The sequence below is a fragment of the Triplophysa dalaica genome, chromosome 24, assembly GCF_015846415.1.
Source record: "Triplophysa dalaica isolate WHDGS20190420 chromosome 24, ASM1584641v1, whole genome shotgun sequence".
In the NCBI taxonomy this organism is placed as follows: domain Eukaryota; kingdom Metazoa; phylum Chordata; class Actinopteri; order Cypriniformes; family Nemacheilidae; genus Triplophysa; species Triplophysa dalaica.
The window spans coordinates 14,252,160-14,272,918 of record NC_079565.1 but is presented as its reverse complement, the minus strand read 5'-3'; the positions used below and the strand labels follow the sequence as shown (position 1 = coordinate 14,272,918).

The window sequence follows — 20,759 nt, the reverse complement described above, 5'->3', positions numbered from 1 at the left end:
TAACATTATTAAATGCATTAACTAAAATGAACTTACAATGAAGCATGTATTGTTTTAATTACTTTAGTTAATGTCAGTATAATTATTAATGTTGTGAAATGAAACAACATTTGATTTAAAAAATGTAAATGCTAAAATTAACATAAATTAATAAATGCTGTGGAAGTATTTATCATTCATGTTGGCTAATGCATTAACTTATTGTTTACAAATACATCCTTATTGTAAAAGTGTTTTACTATTTCTACTTTAATGTCCGAATTTTATTAACACATTTTGATTTAACAGTAAACATGCAGGTCTTGGCTGAAATCATTACGCCTACTTGTGGGTCAAATTAGTTTGACAGAAACATACAAAAGTGACACACATTTGTTTTTGAATCCCAGCATGGTATCTGCTTGCATCTATATGTAGAGGTTTTTAGGTGTAAAAATAAACTTTGTACGATCTCTCTCTGTTTTTGTTCACTACTTGGGGGGGGGATGGGTTGATTTTAAATTGATGATCTTATTTATAATGTAGTTATTATTAAAACAGATTGGATTGTAATGTAAATAAAAAATATATTATTTGTCTTATAAATGATGAAATAAAAAAATGTATTATATAGGCCTACAGCCTTATAATATTTGCATTGTTATTTTGCCCTGTTTCTCCAGTTTTCATTTTCTGCAAATAAATGCAAATGGAAACCGTATATGCTTTAAATTTGGTTCAAGGAATTAAACAATCATTTTACCAAGAAAAACACCTATACAAATTTAGAAAAATTATAAAGTATTAACATTTTTCTCAACCAATATGACATAACTCCTATCAAACCTGCGAGCGGCAGTAATCCACATTATAAATTAAAACAAGGTATCAGATGAGATGTATGTTTTTAAATACATATTAAAGGCGTTTATTGCATTTCCCAATAAATTGATTTGACTCGCATCTGGTGTCTTGTTTATCTCGTCAGAGAGTGGGCGTGATCAAACGTCAGCCGTGCAGTGGGCGGGGCCGCGCGGGATTTGTCATCGCACTTCCTCCTCACGCAGCGCTTTCTACGCACTGTATGACTGCTGATCTGCTGTTACTCACTTTCACAGCTTTGGACCGCAGAACAGTTCAATCTTTTCATCATGGGCCTCACCAGCGATCCAAACTATCTCAAACTGGAACAATGGTACAAATCCAGCGCTGGAAACCTGAACATGAGGCAGATGTTCGAGGCGGATCAAGACCGATTCAACAAGTTCAGGTGAAATACACATCAAACGCGCTTCCCTCATGTGTGTGTCAGCATTAATATACACATTTCAATGACAATAAATCACACCAGACCTGTCAACAACACATCTTTATGTATCTGGAATTATGGAGGCTTTACCTTTGACATCAAGGCCTGCTTGAGCCAATGTCGTGTACATAACGCGATTTATCTGCTGTATTGGTTATAAAACATTTTATTTCAGCCTAAATGTATATGCAGTGTAACACCACGACAAACTACATGAAGTATAAATGGACGATACGTGAAGGTCAACTTTAAATTTCAGTTTGATTTCCACATTGAGCTTGCAAGGTTATTGCCACATCAGGCAGGCCAGTGAGCTCGAGCTCCTCTGCACTGCTGCACCTGCTTTTAATCCTTTATTTTGACACACCGACAGCTCTGTTTCTAATCTAATATAAATCGATGATCAAAATGAACACACAAAATGTCATTTTATCGATCAAGAGTATTATCTGTGTCATAAATGCACTTTGTGAATGCTGGCAGCACATATGAATTGGCTTTGAATATTATAGTTTCATCAAATCTGTGATCCAAAAAGTCAACCAATCGCCTATGCTAATGCGTAACGTAATATACTGCTGTTATACTACTAAATTTAATAACAGTAACTACACAAATATTTTCCATACTGTGGTTGGCTCCTGTATTGATGCACTAAATTCTCGACGTATATCTGCTAAATGAATTAATGTAAATGTTATTTATTTAGTACTGATAAAGCTTTTTAGCTAAGCTCGTGGGTTTTTTTCATGGAGATGAATGATTTCAAATAATGTCCAGCAGGGGGCGTTACAGCAGAGTGTTGTACGTGCCTCTCGACACACACACACTCACTGCAGAACGTGTGTGAAGGTGCGCGCATCTCCGTTTATGATGTTACAACATAAACAGTGTTGTGATGATAAGATTTTGTGCATGTATTATGTATAAATAAAGTAAACCGGTTTGTGACCTGAAAGACGCGACAAAGTGTTTTTTTTATAGCCAAGGGTAAATACAAAAAAATATAACATTTACATTTCAATCAAGAGTACACTAAATAAATTAAACAAGAGGATCAACATAAAAAAACACAAGAAAGAATTATTCAGTAAAATAATAATAATATTGCACGGTGACTTTTAACAAAATATATAAAAAATAAGCACAGGTCTAAAGTTTTATGCGCTTTAATGTTTTTAGAATACGAAAGAGCCTGAATGTATTGATGGCTTTCATTTTTAAAAGCAAAAAACGAAGGCTTCTGATGAGAAAATTTGCATCATTTTATGAAATTTAGCAAGTTACACTAGAAGATTGACAATAAGTAATATTAAAAAGAATTAATATTTTATAGCAAAAACCAAACAGTATATCGTTAAACAATAGAGAAAAATTTAAAAGAAAATTATGATCAATACATTTACAAAAATCTTTCCAAAATCTTTGTGTACAAGGACAATCCCAAAAGAGACCCGACAAGTTGTTTTAATAGATTCAGATAAAATGCTTTTGATGTCATGCGCTGCGAATGTAATTGTCTGATCTCTGATGAGTTAATGACTGGGCCATGTTCTAAAACATATCTAACATTACAGAAACATTTATTATTTCCTCAAATCACCACACCACAGTGACACACATTGTTTGCTGTTTGAAATAAATCCCAAATGAATATGCCTTTTTAAGTTTATTCAATTGGCATGTGTTTTTAAAGTGACTCACAAGTGAAGGAATTCAAAAATGTACCTTTTTATCAGTTTAACGCTGGAGACGGATGATGGAGATGTCCTGCTGGATTACTCCAAGAATCTCATCAATAAAGAAATTATGGACATGCTTTTTGACATGGTATTGTCTACAATTTTTCTTCTTTATATTGTAAACCAATGTTGACATGCATTTTAACATATTGATAGTGGCATTCATGTAAGTATGGGTTTAAATCTTCTTAGTAGTCATTTAGCTCCGTAGACAGCATTGCTGTATATTAGTCTTAGATTTAGAGCCTCTTTAAATCTTCCTCAGGCGCACGTGTGTATATATATGTGTTTGCCATTCTCCAGGTGTTCATTGGTGTAACGTGCCAAAGAACTGCTCTAATATGCACTCCAAAAAATGCTGGGTTAGGCCATGAACACACTTGACCTCTTTTTGACAAGACAAAGAGCTTTTTTAGTAAAAAAAAAAAGCTGGCAGCGTTTGTGCATGAAAGCAGCTCAGCACATAGGATTCATACAGGCAGAGTAACAGAAGTCTATTTGAATTATAAACAGAGACAGTCTTTGCAAAAACCAACAACATATTTACAGTATAAACATAACTACAGTAATAATTTCTCGCTAGAAATGCAATCGAAAGATGAAAAATAAACTTTAATACATATAAAATATGTTCAAAGCAGCGCTTAGACCTCTATTTTATTTTCTAGATAAGGATCCTGCTCAACCAATCACCTTCCTCGCACGGTGTTATGGAAATGACAGGTCTCGCTTATCGCTTGTCATTGGTCAGCTGTCAAAAATTATAAAGAAAAACAAACGCTGGCAGCTTCAAAAATGAAGTCAAGTGTGAACACGGCCTTAAGCGGTCACAAAGGAATAAACCCAGCTGCTGGGTTGTAATTAACATATTACCCATTTTAACCCATTTTTGGGACAAATATTAGCATTAAATATGTTAATGCAACCACATTTCTGGGTTCATCCCGTTTTGATTCAGAGCTGGGATGTAAACAACCAAACATTTATTAAACTGTGGTACTATTCTTAAAGATGCAAAGTTTTGTGTCCAATGCATGCGATTAGAGGCTAATATATTTGCTTATGGAGCCACTGAACCATTTTGAGCCAATCACCTGAGCTTTAAATGTCATGTGACTAATCACTGTAAATGAAATCATGAAGAACACACAGTCAACCCTTTATTAGCCACTGTACTGAGCTGTGGTGTCATACACAGTAGACAGGGAAAATTATATAATGGGGATCTCCATGAAGGGGAATTTAAATAAAACTTGTACTATATTATTATAAAACTTTTACAATATAAATGTTTTGCCTCAGTAATGCATGGCAGGGGCCTACTAGACCAGTCCACCCTTGACCCCTGTCTCACAGGAGTGACACAACAGAGTGTAACATGGTTGGACATCATGACGCCTCTTAGAAAAATTTAACCCAATACTATATTACTTCTTTACAGAGAAGACAACGATTAATGATGAAAATTATAATAATATTGTACAGTATATTGTATGTATAATTGCACATGTTCACTAAACATGTCGTCATGGTCAGGCACGATCGTTGGGCATCGAGGCAGCCAGAGAGAAGATGTTTACTGGAGAGAAGATCAACTTCACTGAGGTAATGTCTTAAAGGTACAGTTCACCTAAAAATAAAAATTCCGTCATCATTTACTCACCCTCGTCTCATTTCAAACCTGCATGACTTTCGCAGACCACAAAAGGAGATAATTATTTAAATGTTGCAAACTTGCCCCCATTCACTTGCATTGGTCTTGTGTCCATAAAATAGAAGTGAATGGGGTTTAGTGCTCTTCGGTTACCAACTTTCTTCAAAATCTCTTATTTTATGTTCTGCGAAAGAAAGCAATAAAGGACAACGACCAGAGGGAGAGTAAATGATGACAGATTTTTAATCTTTAGTTCAACTATCACTTTTTATCAATATTTCATCAAAGAACAGAAAATAGACTATTTAACATTCTGACAGTGTAGTTTTTTTTATATATTTTGCCTATGTGTGAGTTTAGATTCTATGCTGTAATTTATTTGTAGCGTTTCCCGTTTTAGTACTTGCTATCATTTTAACATCATTTCAGCTTAAATTGCTCAGATTGTGAAAAAGATCCTTTGAAATGCATACATATCATTGTATGTGTCTAGTTTATTTATTTTTTTGTTTAATTTCACCACATGTACACATTTAATAGCCAGCATTAACGTGTATCAAAACTCTGATCATACATCGAAACACATTCCTATTACTACAGTATATATTTATTGAGGTTAAGAACTGTGGTTTGGACTGTAGGGTCGGGCTGTTCTCCACATCGCTCTGAGAAACCGCTCGAACACTCCCATTATGGTGGACGGAAAAGATGCGATGCCCGATGTGAACAGAGTTCTGGCGCAGATGAAGCAGTTTTGCCATGTGAGGGAAACTTCAACATCACTTTCACATTGACACTTGTGCTTCCTTCTACTTTTGAACTTTTTACAGAAATTAAAGTTAAAGATAATTAATATTTACAAATGTAGGCTGTAAAATTGTGGTGTGTGTGTCTGTGTTCAGAAAGTGCGCAGTGGCGAGTGGAAAGGCTTCAGTGGTAAATCCATCACTGATGTGGTGAATATTGGCATTGGAGGATCTGATCTGGTGAATAAATCCTGCACTCATTCCTTCATTTGTTATTTACTGCTTTTTCAATCATATTACGGTTCAGCTGGTGATCGTGTACTAAACTTCTGTTATATGTGGATGGATGTTTATATCAGGGTCCTCTCATGGTGACTGAAGCTCTGAAGCCGTACTCTAAAGGAGGACCCAACGTGTGGTTCGTCTCTAACATCGACGGCACACACATGGCCAAGACCCTCGCCCAGCTCAACGCTGAGACAACCCTCTTCATTATTGCATCCAAGGTTAGACTCTGGAAAAACATACCAAAAGCAGTCAAATACCACTGTTTTTTTTTTTTCAAAATAAATAATAGTTTGAAATTCTTCCTCACGTTGGTCTGTCATAATGTGATGTTTTCGTTTGTGCAGTGTCATGTATGTTCACATGAGACTGAGCATTTGTTCTGTATTGTGGAATTGTGATTAAACTCACTGGATAAAGGTGTGAATAGTTTTATGTTTTTTTTGTTTCGTTCAGACCTTTACCACCCAGGAGACCATCACTAACGCAGAGACGGCCAGAGAATGGCTCCTCCAGGCTGCTAATGATGTGAGCTTATGTTTTATAAATAAGATGTTAATATCCAGTAATTATTTAGAACTATTATATTTATTTTTCTCACCAACCAAAATTGGCCGTATAAAAAGCAATATTGTCAAAACATTTATTTTCTACAATAGAGCTAATATAAAACCTAATTTTAACAGAATCTTAAAGTGGCACTTTTCATGCATGAAATTGTTTAAGTAAACACGTCTGTAGCAAAACAGTCCTGTTCATCACTATTGCTTTATTATTACACGACTCGTTGGAATGCTTGATTCTGATTGGCTGGTCGTGACATTTTCAGGTTCGTTTTTCCCGGATAACAACCTCTCAAAAATCATTTTTAGAGTTTTTTTTGACAAATTAAGTATAGCCTCGTAAATGTAATTAAAAAACATATTAACATGTTCAATTTATTAAACCAAATTGCCTGTTTGTGACATCTGAAAGTCGTCTCTTACCTTAAAACCGAAAGTAAACGGCTTTTCCTCATGGAAGGTCTGCATTCGGTAAAAAATGAGCTTATCAAATATTTCAAATTCACATTTCATGTCCAGTTTTTTTCTCATGTGGCAAGTAGCCTGTAATAAGCAGGAACATGTTCAAGCTGCCAGCTGTTATCGCAAAATAAGCCCCTTCAGTGAGATACAAGACCCATGTGTCAGGTCCTGATCACACTGTCGTGGCTTATTTCTGCCATAACAACCGGCTGCCTGTACACTATCCCTTAATTATATAGTAATCAACTTCAATTACTATATTGTGAACTTTAGATATTGAAACCCGCAAATACAGACAAAAATATTTGTGTACGAAAAGTCTTTTAACTTGATGTCGTGTGTATTTTCAGCAATCTGCTGTGGCCAAACACTTTGTGGCTCTTTCTACCAACGCAGTAAGTACAGCCTCACGTCTGTCAGCATTTGATGTGAGATTTAAATCTATAAGCCATTTTTAATAAACGTATGTGTGTTTTCTGTTACTTTACCAGCCGAAAGTTAAAGACTTTGGTATCGACACCAAGAACATGTTTGAGTTTTGGGATGTGAGTATTTCCAGCGAAAGTGAATTTTTGCATGAGCAAGCAACCTTTCTTTTCATTAGCTGAAAATTAGACAAACTTTTTTGCATGCATATATATATCTAACTGCTTTGCAGTGTGGAATTTGCATATTGCTGCTTGTAATCAAAGACTGGTTTTCTAACGCCGAGTGCTCATGTTTTAGTGGGTCGGCGGGCGTTACTCGCTGTGGTCGGCTATTGGTTTGTCCATTGCACTGCACATAGGTATGTCTGCCTTTTACAAACAGTCCCGTTAAAATATTCAATGCAATTTCATGAACCAATATTTGTTAGATATCAATTTTCAGTATACAATTCATATTGCTGCACAGGTAATGTATACTTGTATTGCTTTATGAACGGACATATTTCGGAACGCATTCTATGCGCTATAGACGGTTTCAAAGCAACAACAAAACGTTACTGGACTTATGTGCATTTGTGGACGGAACTTAAATTTATTTTACTGCAATACCAAGCTCAACCACTAGATGTCAATGTTTCATACGGTTTCTTTAAATGGGCCGTTACATTCAACAAATTGTTTATCAAAAAAATAAACACACAACTTAATTCAGAAAATCATTGATTTACTACAATTATTATATATTTAACGTTAATTAAATTAAATATAAAAAGTTATATTATTAGACATGAGCCAGATCAATGAACAAACACAGACGGGAAGTTAGCTGCAGTCCAGGCACGTGCATCCAATGAAACCGTCTATTGAAGCATCAGCATAATCTGTCGATTTCAACTTCAGATTTAGCTTTTAAAGAGATCATGCTGAGCACGATTGATCAGACTGAAAACTTGTTCATCTGCTGATGTGACCCGTTTTGGCTGACATAAAAAGTTGTTCTTAATTTTGAACTTGAGTTTACTTTTGGTATTAAAGACCAACTGTCAAACCTTTATTCATTCTCTAATAGATTAAAACCCAAGTCCCTTTAAACCTTTGATTTATTGTCCTGCAGGTTTTGAAAACTTCGAGCAGCTTCTTGCTGGTGCTCATTGGATGGTAAGTATTACTATAGAATGTCAATGCATGTGATGGGAATTGTGATTTGACTTAAAGCTCCAAACGGTAACTTTTTATGTTTAAAAATTAAACCATCAGTTTTTGAGAAAGTAGATCAACAAAGTCCTCAACCTGAATTAGAACGGCACACTTATGATTATTTGAAGAGTTTGGTTCCAAAATGAGTGCACTCTTTTTTTTTTTAATCCATTAAATACAACTCCATGTTTCCAATTAATGTAAAAAATCTAGCAAAAAAATATAACTCAAACAACAACTCAAATATACAGTATACTAGCACAATAAAACACAATAAAAACATGATTACATTATAAAAAACTAGATTTTTAAACTCATTTTGGAATTCCTCCATTTTAATTCGAGCAAGGTTAGTTTGATATCATTTGACTTTATATAAACATAGGGACCCAGCAATTTTATGTCAATCAGAGGTTGAAGACATTGTGACATTTAAGCACCTTTCTAACCTTTCTTTTGGTATCATTTAAACTCGAGTAGGAATGTATCGATTCACTGTATTATATGAGTCGCAATACATGTTCTGAACAGCAGGGGCCGCTGTGTTTTCTGCAAACTTGTAAAACGTGGATAAACTGATATTTCTTAAAAGCACAGACAGTCTTAGTGTGTTATTTTGAAGAGATTTTTGTAATGTTCATTTTTATTTGATTTAGAATTCGATTTAGAATTAGTTTTGTTAATTTAAATAAAATATATTTTATTTTGGTAACCCTTCCATTTTCACTATTTGCAAGTTTTTATTAGCGTGCCTATAAAATATATTTAATTTTCCTTTCCACTTTTAACTATGGCGGATCTTTGTGTCAATCTGTGTTTATTTGAACATTACACAAAATGAAATATAAAAATTCTGTGTCATTTTTTTATCGTTTTATTTTGTTTAATTTGCACCTTATTTACTCCATTCTGAGTTAGATTCATACGTTGTTTTTACGAATACTGGTCGCTCTGCTCTAGATTGTTGTAGATTTGCTGCATAAAATGCAGCCTCAAAAGACGTTTATCTTGAAAGAATGCAGACAGTCGGTATAGAGCACAATCGTTGCGATCACCTGATTCTTGTATTTAAGAAAGATTTAACCAATAAGATCTCCGCAGTACACCTTGTAATGTGTGTATATATATATATATATCTTAGGATAACCACTTTCGCACGGCTCCTCTGGAGCAGAATGCTCCGGTCTTACTGGCCCTGCTGGGCGTCTGGTACGTCAACTTCTTCCAGGCGGAGACGCATGCCCTGCTGCCCTACGACCAGTACATGCACCGCTTCGCTGCGTACTTCCAGCAGGTCAGTCTGATGATGTCGCGTATCAGGAAATGACATCAGAATCTTAAGCTTTTCGAGGTATTGATAGAAATGTGAATTAATTTCTCAGGGAGACATGGAGTCCAACGGGAAATACATCACAAAGTCTGGCACTCGTGTGAACTACCACACCGGACCCATCGTGTGGGGGGAGCCGGGAACTAATGGACAGCACGCTTTCTACCAGCTCATTCACCAGGGTCAGTAATCTCAAAACTCGAGTGAACTACGTCCCAGTTCAAGCATCGGTAAGAACGTTTGGCCTGTTGCGTCTTACAGAATAGATCAAGTCTGATCTCTTACGCTTTGTAGGGACTCGCTTGATTCCCGCTGACTTCCTCATACCAGCTCAGACTCAGCATCCAATCAGAGACAACCTCCATCACAAGGTAAACTCAGTTTCCTCCTGGTCTTCTTGTACTCAGTTGACCCCCTGAGTGTGTCTTAGATTTCACTTTATGATGTTATCGGAGCGTGCGTTCAGCAATGCATTACATGAGGGCTCATCGAACGTTGCCATTTCAATAAAATACAATACCTATTAGAGGGGTATCATTTAGTTTGTCTCATCTGACGTTTACTCCCGAATTATTTCTCTAGTATTTGGTTGCTAACTTGAATGTTCATCTTGTTTTTAAACCTAGCGCTTAGATGTAGAAATTTTGTGCATTTCGTGTTCTTTTAATGAACTGTATTCCCTGTACTTGTTGTTAGATCCTGATGGCAAACTTCCTGGCTCAGACAGAGGCTCTTATGAGAGGAAAGACCTCTGATGAGGCCAAGAAAGAGCTCAAGGCTGCTGGGATGTCTGGAGATGCGCTGGAGAGACTCCTGCCCCATAAAGTAAGGAACTGTTCAAGAAATTCATACAACAGGACTGGAGTCTGTTAAAAGTTTAAAACGGATCTAAATGTAAGAGAATAGAGGGGTTCACACCAGGTGGGATACGCACAAATGCCAATCTGAGTTAGCATTGGAAACGTTAAAGGAGCAGTTCACTTTCAAAATAAATGTTCATGATAATTTAGTCACCCCCATTTCATCAAAGATTTTTATGTATTTGTTTCTTAAGTCAAAAAGAAATTAAGGTTTTGATGAAAACATTCAAGGATTTTTCTCCATATAGTGGACTTCAATGGACTCCAAATGGTTGAAGGTCAAAATGACAGTTTCAGTGCAGCTTCAAAGGCTTTTAATAATACCAGACGATGTATAAGACGATCGGTCATTAAAAAAAAAAGTATATGCTTTATAAACAGAAATGCTCGCCTGCTCTGTTCTACGATGCACGTTCATGACTTCACAAAATACTTAATTACTTTTAAAAAGCATATATTGTTTTAGAAAATGACAGATTGTTTCTCTAGATAATTTTTAACACCAATTTATTCATCGTCTGGTATGGTTTAAAGCCCTTGAAAGCTGCAATGAAACTGTCCTTTTGACCTTCAACCGTTTGGAGTCCATTGAAATCCATTATTTGGAGAAATATCAAAAATCTTCATTTCTTTTTGACTAAAGTAAAAAATACATAGCTTAAATATTAACATTTTGTAGTTATTTTATATATACATTACTTTATATTATTATTAATATTATTAAAATTATTATTATATTATATGGTTATATTGAATATATTATTATTGATTGATTATATTTATCTTAAAGTTAATGCAATAATATTCAAAGTATAATATAAATATACAGTAAGTCTTTGTCCATCTTACCCTAGTTAATGACCATCTTGAAAAGTTTTGTCTTTAAAGAATTTTTTCCGTTCTGTCCAGTCTTTTTGTAGTTAGGTCAAGCGGCTTTCAGTGTTTCTTGAGAGCTCCGCTTTTGGACAGATAAAAAGAAAAAAAGGCAAATTTAGTGAACAGTTTTGTGATTTGTGGTGTATATAGATGTACAAAATGGCCAGTCTATTTACTATTTTATCAAAAGGGACATTACATATAAAGTGGAGCATGCGATGTTTGAGTTCATAACAATGCATTGTGCAGTGGATGACCAATAACACACTGGTATTTTTTAGGTATTTCAGGGAAACAAACCGAGCAACTCCATCATCTTCAAGAAGCTCACACCCTTTATGCTTGGTGCATTAGTTGGTGAGTAATAAACATTGATTTGTAGATAAAGCTTCGTTTCCGAGATCCTCATTTGTGATGTACTTTATTTGTTCATGTGTTTTAGCAATGTATGAGCACAAGATCTTTGTGCAAGGCGTGATTTGGGATATCAACAGCTATGACCAGTGGGGGTGAGTCCAGTTTACAGTCTTCCCTTTTGCTGCTTTCTTGACTAGCTAATGTACCAACAAGCACAGGTCAGATGTGTAACGTCGACATGAATCAGGGCTTCAACAAAGCATGTAACCACTTGCATGTGGCCCTAAAGGAAACATTAAAATGGCTTTGATGAATGTTGCCAATTCCTCCAAATAAATTGTGCCACACCTTTTATTTGAATGTTTATTCATTCATTTGGTAACAAATCAGAGATTTGCTAATGTGAATTTGCTCCTTTGATGGGTTAAATGCGTAAAGTGATAGATAGAAGTACTATGTTGAGAATAAAAAGTCTCTTTTCTGTCCTCTCAGTGTGGAGCTGGGCAAGCAGCTGGCCAAGAAAATCGAACCCGAGCTGCAGGATGACGCAGAAGTTGATTCCCACGACTCTTCCACCAATGGACTCATCAGCTTCTTCAAGAAGAACCGCTCTTAAGCATTTTCAGACCCCCTAACCCATCTCTGCTGGCCCTCTCATCCAAAGGGAGTAATGAATTGTGTATTAACGCTTGGCGTAGTTCATATCTGATAGGCCTAGATAAGGAGGATGAGCACTTTATGTCTGTTTCATCACGTATAAGCCATGAGATTGTTGTGTGTCGTGTAAGATTTGACTGTATTCATGTCTGTGAGGGAAACACCTGTGTGCACTGTTTATTCTAGATACAATATCATGGACCAACGAACCACAATAAATGTATAATTTGTCGGTTTTCTTGGTTCATTGTTCTTTTCATTTAACAGCAATAAATTATCGGTGTTAATTTAAGGGTGGATTAAAAAAAAGAGAACCAGGAAGAATGCTGAGACTTTGACAAACAACAAAAGAAATTCTCTGCCAAAAGTAGTTTGTTTGTTTCCTCGATACTTTAGAACTTTATTGTGAATGCTTGTGCTGAGTTTCTATACAAAATGAATCTAGAATTACATAAACGTTATACTAAAGTTGTGAAATAAGATACAATGTTGTCGAGCCTGAAAAATAACGCAATTCACTGAACTCCATTCAACAGCTTCAGTTATGTGAAAATGATATTCCGTCATCAAATGTTTTAGAAAGACGTTTATTTTTAGTTTGCAAGCCCTTTGCGCATAGGATCAAAGTTTTCTACATTAAAACTGATTGTTGCAAGTAAGCTATATCGCTTTACAACCCATAGGCATGTTTAAACAAGTCTACAGATACAACACAGGACAGGCATTCACTAGGGGTGTGATTCTGAGAGATTTACAAGATTCACAAACTCATCAAACAAGCTGAGGACAATATACGGCTGTAACCTCTCTGACGGCTCTAGATTGACTGATAACATTGACGGGGAACTTCATTCTTGTGTGTTGTGTAAAAATGGAGGAGATTGTAGAAAGCGGTCTGTCTTTAATATACGTTTTCCTGACGGTTGTTAGTGTTTGCTTACTGCTCGTGCGGGGTGTGAGGGGCAGGCCTGTGAGGTGGTTGGTTGTTCTTGTGGTTTCTGAAGGGACATTGAGCTGTTTGGTCCATTCATTATTTCTAAAAGTGGCATTAGCGACGGTGCTATGTGGTTTGGTGCACTACATAGGGAGTGAAGAGATCATGTTACCTACCCTAAACAAAGCAGTGCTGATCACAGGTAAGACCTGTTTGCTTTTACCACATGGCACATAATCCTGTTTGATTTCTGTTTATATGTACATTTGTAATTTAATGAAATTGACCTTTTCAAGGTCATTTTTACCTCAAAATAGGAAACCACATTTCAAGATATTTTGAAACTTTCCAATACCATAATAAGAACCTAAAACAAATACAAAGTTTACAGGAAATCTTCTCGGAACCTATTTTTGGGTGAACTATCCTTCTGTCATCATTTACTCACCCTTTCGTCATTTCAAACCTGTCCTTCCGCAGAAAAAAAAGAAGATATTTAGAAAAATGTTGTTACTCGCCCCCATTCAATCGCATTGGTTTTGTGTCCATACAATAGAAGTGAATGGGGTCAAGTGCTTTTTGGTTACCAACTTTCGTGGTAGAAAACAAAAGAAGATATTTTGGAGAAATGGGGGGGGGGGGGGTAGCTATGTCAATAGAGGGAAAGTCAGTGTTGTTACAATCTTCAAAATATCTTTCTTTGCAATATTTATTTTGCTTTTGAGGTGAATTGTGACCCAGACTTGTTTCATGAGCCTTACCCAGTAGAAAACTGCCATCCATCATCATGGCACTGCCCTCCTAATAAACCTTGCACTTTGATCATAAAACAGGTACATGGTTAACTGGCCTGTCTCTCATAACTTATGCATTCCTGGGATGCGATTGAATAGATAGATATGATAAGCACGCAGACGATTATGAATTGTCACATGAAAACAGATTGAACTCAGATGACAGCTCACCAACAATACCCACAATGCAATGGAACTGATATGGGATATGTTCGACTGAGATTTTGTAGGTAAGGTAGTATTGTGTTTTCCGATCGATCTACAGGTTGTGATTCTGGTTTGGGTCACGATCTGGCCAAATGTCTGGACAGCGCAGGAGTGAGGGTGTTTGCGGGGGTCCTGGATGAATGCGGTCCTGGAGCTCGGGAGCTCAAGAGAGCTGCATCTTCAAAACTCACCATTCTACAGTTAGACGTCACAAACAGAAGACAGATCAAGCAAGCGTATGAGTTCATCCGGAGTCAAACAGGTGAAACAGGTGAGCTGGTAAAGAAGTAAGTTTATACAATCTTTTTCAATATCTGATCTATTTGTGATACTCTGAGCTGAAACTACCCAAAACCACTTACACCTGTAGCATCCATTCAGAACACCCTAGCAACCCCATAGCCATAACCTAGCGCAACATAGTTAACCCCTCACGATGTCCTATAATCTACCACGTGTACCCTAGCAACTGCAGCTATACCCTAGAAACCACTCACAACTTCCCAGCTACCTTGGATGCTAATTTTGCACAGGTGAACAACACAATAAAAATCAGAAATATAAATCATGTTCCCTAATCTGACATTGCAGACTCTCTATACATTATGTATTACTCTTTGCTTGTGTGCAGGTCTCTGGGGAGTAGTGAACAACGCAGGTGTGCTTGGATATGTGGGCGACGGAGAAATTCTGCCAATTAAATTATATAAAAAATACTTTGATGTAAATTTCATTGGTAGTGTGGAGGTGACACAGGTCTTTTTGCCTCTGATACGTCAATCAAAAGGAAGAATTATCAGCATATCAAGTATGGCAGGTAACCGTTGCGAATGTTAAAATCTTTATCTATGCATTAACAGTGGTTAGACAAATAAACTGAAACGCCCGGTTTAACACCACAATCATTTGTTAGTATAGTCCATGTCCTACTTTTAAAAGTCCTACAGTGTGGCCAGATATTCTGAGCCATTCCTCTTGGAAAACAGGGTCACTACACAATGCTGGCAGATGAAAAGGTTTTCTCAATTGCTCTTCCAAAACATCAAAGATAAGTGGCTTTGTAATAATCAGATACGCCATGGAAAGATGTTTTTTTTTTAGGTTATGCCCACATTAGTCCTCATTTGAACTTTGAACCTCTGTACATTGAACTAGTGTGTAGCATGACTTCTGGTGATCAGTATGAATGAAACATTGCATCATTGGTTTCTTTAGGAGAAATCCCTCTTCCTGGATTTTCAGCCTATGGAGCATCTAAAGCAGCTCTGACTGTATACAGTGGAACAATGAGACAGGAACTCTCACGCTGGGGAGTAAAAGTCATTATCGTTCAACCTGGGGCTTTTAAAACAAGTAAGACTATGCCAAACTCAACCTTCATGTAATTATGTTTAGTAAATTGCATGAAGATGAAAGATAAATATTTGAAAAAGAAAATGAAGTTTTCTGAAAAGCTTTCTGTATAGCATATCAGATATTCGAAGAAAAAATAGCGAAACAATTACTACAATTATTGTAAACTCAAAAATTGTTGTTGAACGAACTTAATAAAATAAGACTTCCACGAAATGGAAATAAATTTCTCCATTAAACTTGTTTGAAATTATTCTTTATAATCTTGTTGAATGAACTTAATTTTTTTAGTAGTCTTGATTAAATTAATTTGTCATGTACTTGCATATTTTACATTAAACCAATATAAAAAAAACATTATCGATTAGATTATTCAATGAAAGCACTCAAGAACATTTTCTAAATTATACATTTTTTACATTAATTAGACACTACTTAATTTAACTTCAATAAGAAGAGTGTTTATAGAACTCAACTAAAATGCAAATAAAACATTGTAACCTCCCATAACATAACCAAAGGCAACGCTTTTCTGAACAATGGTAACCGCAAAACCTAAAAATATAACAAACTCTTCAAAACCTTAAAGATAAATGAACTTTAAACACAAACAAGTGTTTCCTTTACTGAAAATTGCATAAAATAACTTATACGCAAAGTATGCTGGGAAATATAAGTCCTCTGCCAAATTGTAACGGTTTCATGTTAACACAACACAACTTTGTTGTCCCAACATGAATGGATTCAGTAATATGACTAAACATAAAAAATTCATGTTGTGACCCAATTTTCAAAGTTGTGTTGATTTAACTTAAGTTAATTGAACAAGCAGCAGAATTTTTTTTTGAGTGTACATATACTTTACAATAAATGTAAGAATAATGCAGGCTTAATAGTTTTTTCAATTTCGGGGTGAAAGGTTCTTCACAGATTTTTTAATGTACTGAAATTGTATTTGCAGATATTTTTGGCCGCAGAGAGCAGTGGATTGGCGTTCAGGAGGAGATCCTAAGTGATATATCCCAAGACGTCATGGAAACGTATGGAGTAGAATACATCAGCTCCATGCAGCAAAGGCTGGTCGAGATGTCTTCAACGTCAAGCCCCAACACGGGACCGTTCCTGGAGTCTTTAAAACATGCTCTGCTCTCCTCAAGACCTAATCCATTTTACTACCCGGGGGCGGCAGCGTGGGCTCTTCCACTTTTCTACAGACATTTCCCCACTTCACTGTCAGACAAGATCTTCTCACGAATCTTTATGAATAGTGATGCCAAACCAGCACAACACTGAATTTCTATTAACCGTTTTGCTAAAATAACTTTGACAGGATAAATGGTGTGGAAGCTTTTAGTAAACCAGGTGAATGAAAACCTGTCAAGCTTTGTTAAAAGCATGGAAACCGCACACAATCCACAGAACAATTCAACATCGTCTAAACCTTCTGTATTCAGTTTGTTACAACACACTCAAGAAACATATTTTGCCACAAAAAAATACCTTGGACGGTAAAAAGCTTGGAAAAACTGGGCTTTAAACTCAGGTCACAGTTTTTGCTTTCTTATTATAAGTTTGGAAAAAACAATTCAGGGTGTCCTATTAAATCCACAGTATCTTTTCACTTTAAAAAGAAGGTCTTTTAACAGTGGCATTTGTTTCTGACACTAAACAGATTTTAAAAAATCTAAAAAGGTCCATTGTATATAAAATAAATCATATAAGGTGAACATCTCTGTGAGTTTAAAATATTTCAGTCTTGAGGCTTTAAGAAGGCTTTCTTTGGTTTACAGTCAACAACATTTGAGTTTACGTCCTCTTCTCTGTCAATGATTGCAGAGTGATCTCGCTTCTTGGCGAACTTTTTCCTCATGCTGCCAACCAAACTTTCATATCTGAAGAGGGAGACACAATTTTATTTGATTTTTTTTCTAAAAAAATATGCTGTTCTATAACATTGTGACATTACTTTCTTACCTTCTTGCCATTTCTTCATCTGTTATATCGGTGTCCATTTTGTTTATACCTCCAATCTCTTTATTGACCTCATCTTCCTCTTTGGGTGCGTTCATTAGAACCATTAATCGCTACACAAAAAAAGTTCAATTATAAAAACCTTTTCTTTAATAAATTAAATTTGACTAAAAACAAAAACTGTAAAAGGAAAGAGAGTTAAGTTGTACCTCAACATCAGGATTAAAGCCTTTGAATGACATTCTGCCATAAACCAAATCCTCACATGGAACATAACTTCTCTCCTCAATGATGTAGTTCCTGTTTAAAAAAAATCTTTTTTCAGTTGATCACTTTGGCAAATGGTTCATGACAACCTTAAAACAAAACCTGCTGACTACACGGCAAACGCAGTACCTTCCGACGACGTCCCCAGTTCGTCTTCATTTGGTCACTGCGATATTACTTTGTGACCACGTTTTGAGGACATCTTGACAACGTTCCATTTCTTAGAATTTTGCTAACGTTCCAGAAACGTCCTTAAATAACGTTGTGAATGAATTCCATGGAGAACATTGTAGCAACGTGATGTACTGGTCTTCAGATAACCTAGATCCTGGTTATTAATGAATCTGGTCATTTCTATTTATCAAGTTATTATATGATATATTTATGAGAGTAAAATCTGTTGTAATGCCAAGACGAATGTTTTTAATTAGACTTCTGACAGCCGAAACGATTTTAACAACATGACTGTTTGGTCGATGTGACGTGCTCATTATGTCCCAGAAACGTTATTTGGTTTGTTAGTCGCTGCGACGAATGTGGTACGTTCCAGGTATGTCCTCAGGAGGTTATCACCACCTCTCTGCAACGTACAATGTTACGGCGACACGACGTATATGGGAATCACAAAGTCACTTCGCTAAAACGTTATTTGGTAAGATATGTAGATGCCACTTGGACACTTTAGCCACATGAATATAAAATATAAAAGCGAGAACATGAATTTTAATTATGGGAGAGGTTTTATCCATAGTTTTACCCTCTATTGTGGAACTGACAGCAAACTTGTAAGTGGAATTAGAGAATACAATTGATTCCATGTAATCATTTAGCAGACGCTTAAATCCACAGCAATTTACAAAGGAGAGAGAATTTACAGATTGCAAGCATGAGAATCAATATCTGAATGCACGGTTGTCAAATTTTGATGAATAAATACATAAAACGGTTGCTTCAGAGCATTTGTTCCAGTCCCCACAAACCTGTGCATGTCTAAAATATGTAATGGTAATCAAAGGTAGTAGTTCATACAATGAAACTATTACCATAATCAAAATATCAAATTCAGACTTTTTTATTCTCTCATGCTATTCTAAACCAATAGGGTTACCTCACCCTGTTGAAAAAAACATATGCTGGTTAGGTAGGTTATGAAGCATGGTAGCTGGTCACGTGCAGGTTTTAACTGGTCATGTGCTGATTTAAAGGGGTCACAGGACGTGGCTAAAACGATTATTAACGTTTGTTTAGTATGTAGTGCAATGTGTATACATAATTTAAGGTTTAAAAACGCTGTATTTTCCACATACCGTTCATGTTTGCATCTCCTCTTTGCCCCGCATCTATGAAACGCACAGATTTTCTTTCAAAGCCAGTTAACCAGTGCGTAGTGATTGGTTGAATACTGCAAGCGTGTGACGGAAATGTAACGTCTCTTACCATATTTGGAACATCAGGTTCCAAAGCAATTGTGCGGACAGATACGCCAACCTTACTTTCGTATACATTTGGGCGGTCTTGGTCTAAATATACCACCAACTGTCTGTGTGGTTACACAGTTAGGGGCTGTGTCCACCGAGGCACATTTACGCAAAACAGCCACTGTAGGTGCAGCGTTCTGCCCAAAGCGGAGCATTTTTCCACTCTGGGCGATCGGTCGAATGCCGGCGCTGATCGTGGGAAAAACACATAGCACGCCGGCCACAGGCGTAAACGCCTCGGTGGACACAGCCCCATACAGGTCTGGGTGAGCATTCGCTTTTAGATAGATCAACACTTTAATATTTCCAATTTTACAGGACTAATTAATGCATGGGGAACTTATAACACACCAAAGACACAGAAAAACACATATTTGTGCCAATTGACCCCTTTAAAATGGTCCAGGGCCAGTTTAAACCAACAAACGACCAGCTAAAACCAGCTACCATGCTTCAAGACTTACCTAACCAGCATATGCTTTTTTTTCAACACGGTACACTACACAAGACTAGAAATACTGAAATGAATACCACTCGTTTATCCTGCAATAAAAGTCAAAAGTGCAACTTCTGTTGTTGTTTTTTTAACTAAATTGATAACACTAGTGTCCAAATACTTTCTTGGTACAGATATAAATGAGCAATATAGAGACAGGTCTCACTCTTTGGCCTTGAGCTCAGGCAGATCCAGGAACCAATGTTCATCACTAATGATTCTCTTCTCCTCCTCATCCAGCTGCTTCTTCACATCAGCATCCAGACCTCTCTGCATGAACTACAGACACACGTGATCAAATCACTCTTCACTTGAAACATAACACACTAAATCACTCCCAATCACCACATCACACAGATTGATCTACAACACAGCACAGCGTGTAAATTAACCCAAAGAAAGCATCCTCATGCAAACATTGAGCTCAGGTTTATATCAGTTATTATTGTTAAAAAGCATATGTTTAATCCCAACATACCTTCATTCGCAGGAGATTTTTCGATAGTTTTGTTGAACCGTCGTTCGCCATTTTACACTTGAGCTAAAGTACCCGTCGTGCTGTAAACGAGCTAAAATAAACTGCCCACAGTCGCGTTTCTCTGAGTTAAATGTTCCTCGTGAGCAGCATAGCGCTCAAGTTAAAATAAATACACGGACATGTGAAGTTCACGCATGCGCTTTTTACGGGCGCGTGTGGTCCGCGCATGCGCGGTGCAGAAGCGTGTGTAGGCTCGACCAATCGCACAACACACAATCGCTCGAATTTTTTACTTACTGCATTTGGCACGATACATTATTGATCTATATATTTGAA

General features: G+C 36.5%; 3 protein-coding genes across 3 annotated transcripts; 2 read left to right on the top strand and 1 right to left on the bottom strand.

Moving 5' to 3' along the window:
• The first annotated feature begins 1,023 nt into the window (after positions 1-1,023).
• Positions 1,024-12,681, top strand: gpia (glucose-6-phosphate isomerase a). The gene is made up of 18 exons (XM_056739438.1): positions 1,024-1,249; positions 3,028-3,118; positions 4,567-4,635; positions 5,326-5,445; positions 5,587-5,670; positions 5,790-5,936; positions 6,172-6,243; positions 7,091-7,135; positions 7,232-7,285; positions 7,467-7,527; positions 8,283-8,326; positions 9,507-9,659; positions 9,748-9,877; positions 9,990-10,066; positions 10,392-10,520; positions 11,713-11,788; positions 11,874-11,940; positions 12,281-12,681. Exons 1-18 carry the CDS (start codon positions 1,131-1,133, stop codon positions 12,402-12,404), a joined length of 1,662 nt encoding a protein of 553 aa, XP_056595416.1. The 5' UTR covers positions 1,024-1,130; the 3' UTR covers positions 12,405-12,681.
• A 144-nt stretch (positions 12,682-12,825) lies between these two features.
• hsd17b2 (hydroxysteroid (17-beta) dehydrogenase 2) lies at positions 12,826-17,460 on the top strand. Its single transcript, XM_056739439.1, has 5 exons — positions 12,826-13,581; positions 14,439-14,651; positions 15,012-15,197; positions 15,596-15,733; positions 16,695-17,460. The coding sequence occupies exons 1-5, from the start codon at positions 13,317-13,319 to the stop codon at positions 17,024-17,026; spliced, it is 1,134 nt and encodes a 377-aa protein (XP_056595417.1). The 5' UTR covers positions 12,826-13,316; the 3' UTR covers positions 17,027-17,460.
• Positions 17,163-20,647, bottom strand: mphosph6 (M-phase phosphoprotein 6). The gene is made up of 5 exons (XM_056739442.1): positions 20,424-20,647; positions 20,112-20,224; positions 17,914-18,004; positions 17,708-17,817; positions 17,163-17,625 (listed from the first exon to the last, which is right to left on the bottom strand). The coding sequence occupies exons 1-5, from the start codon at positions 20,472-20,474 to the stop codon at positions 17,484-17,486; spliced, it is 507 nt and encodes a 168-aa protein (XP_056595420.1). The 5' UTR covers positions 20,475-20,647; the 3' UTR covers positions 17,163-17,483.
• Between the last annotated feature and the right edge of the window lie 112 nt (positions 20,648-20,759).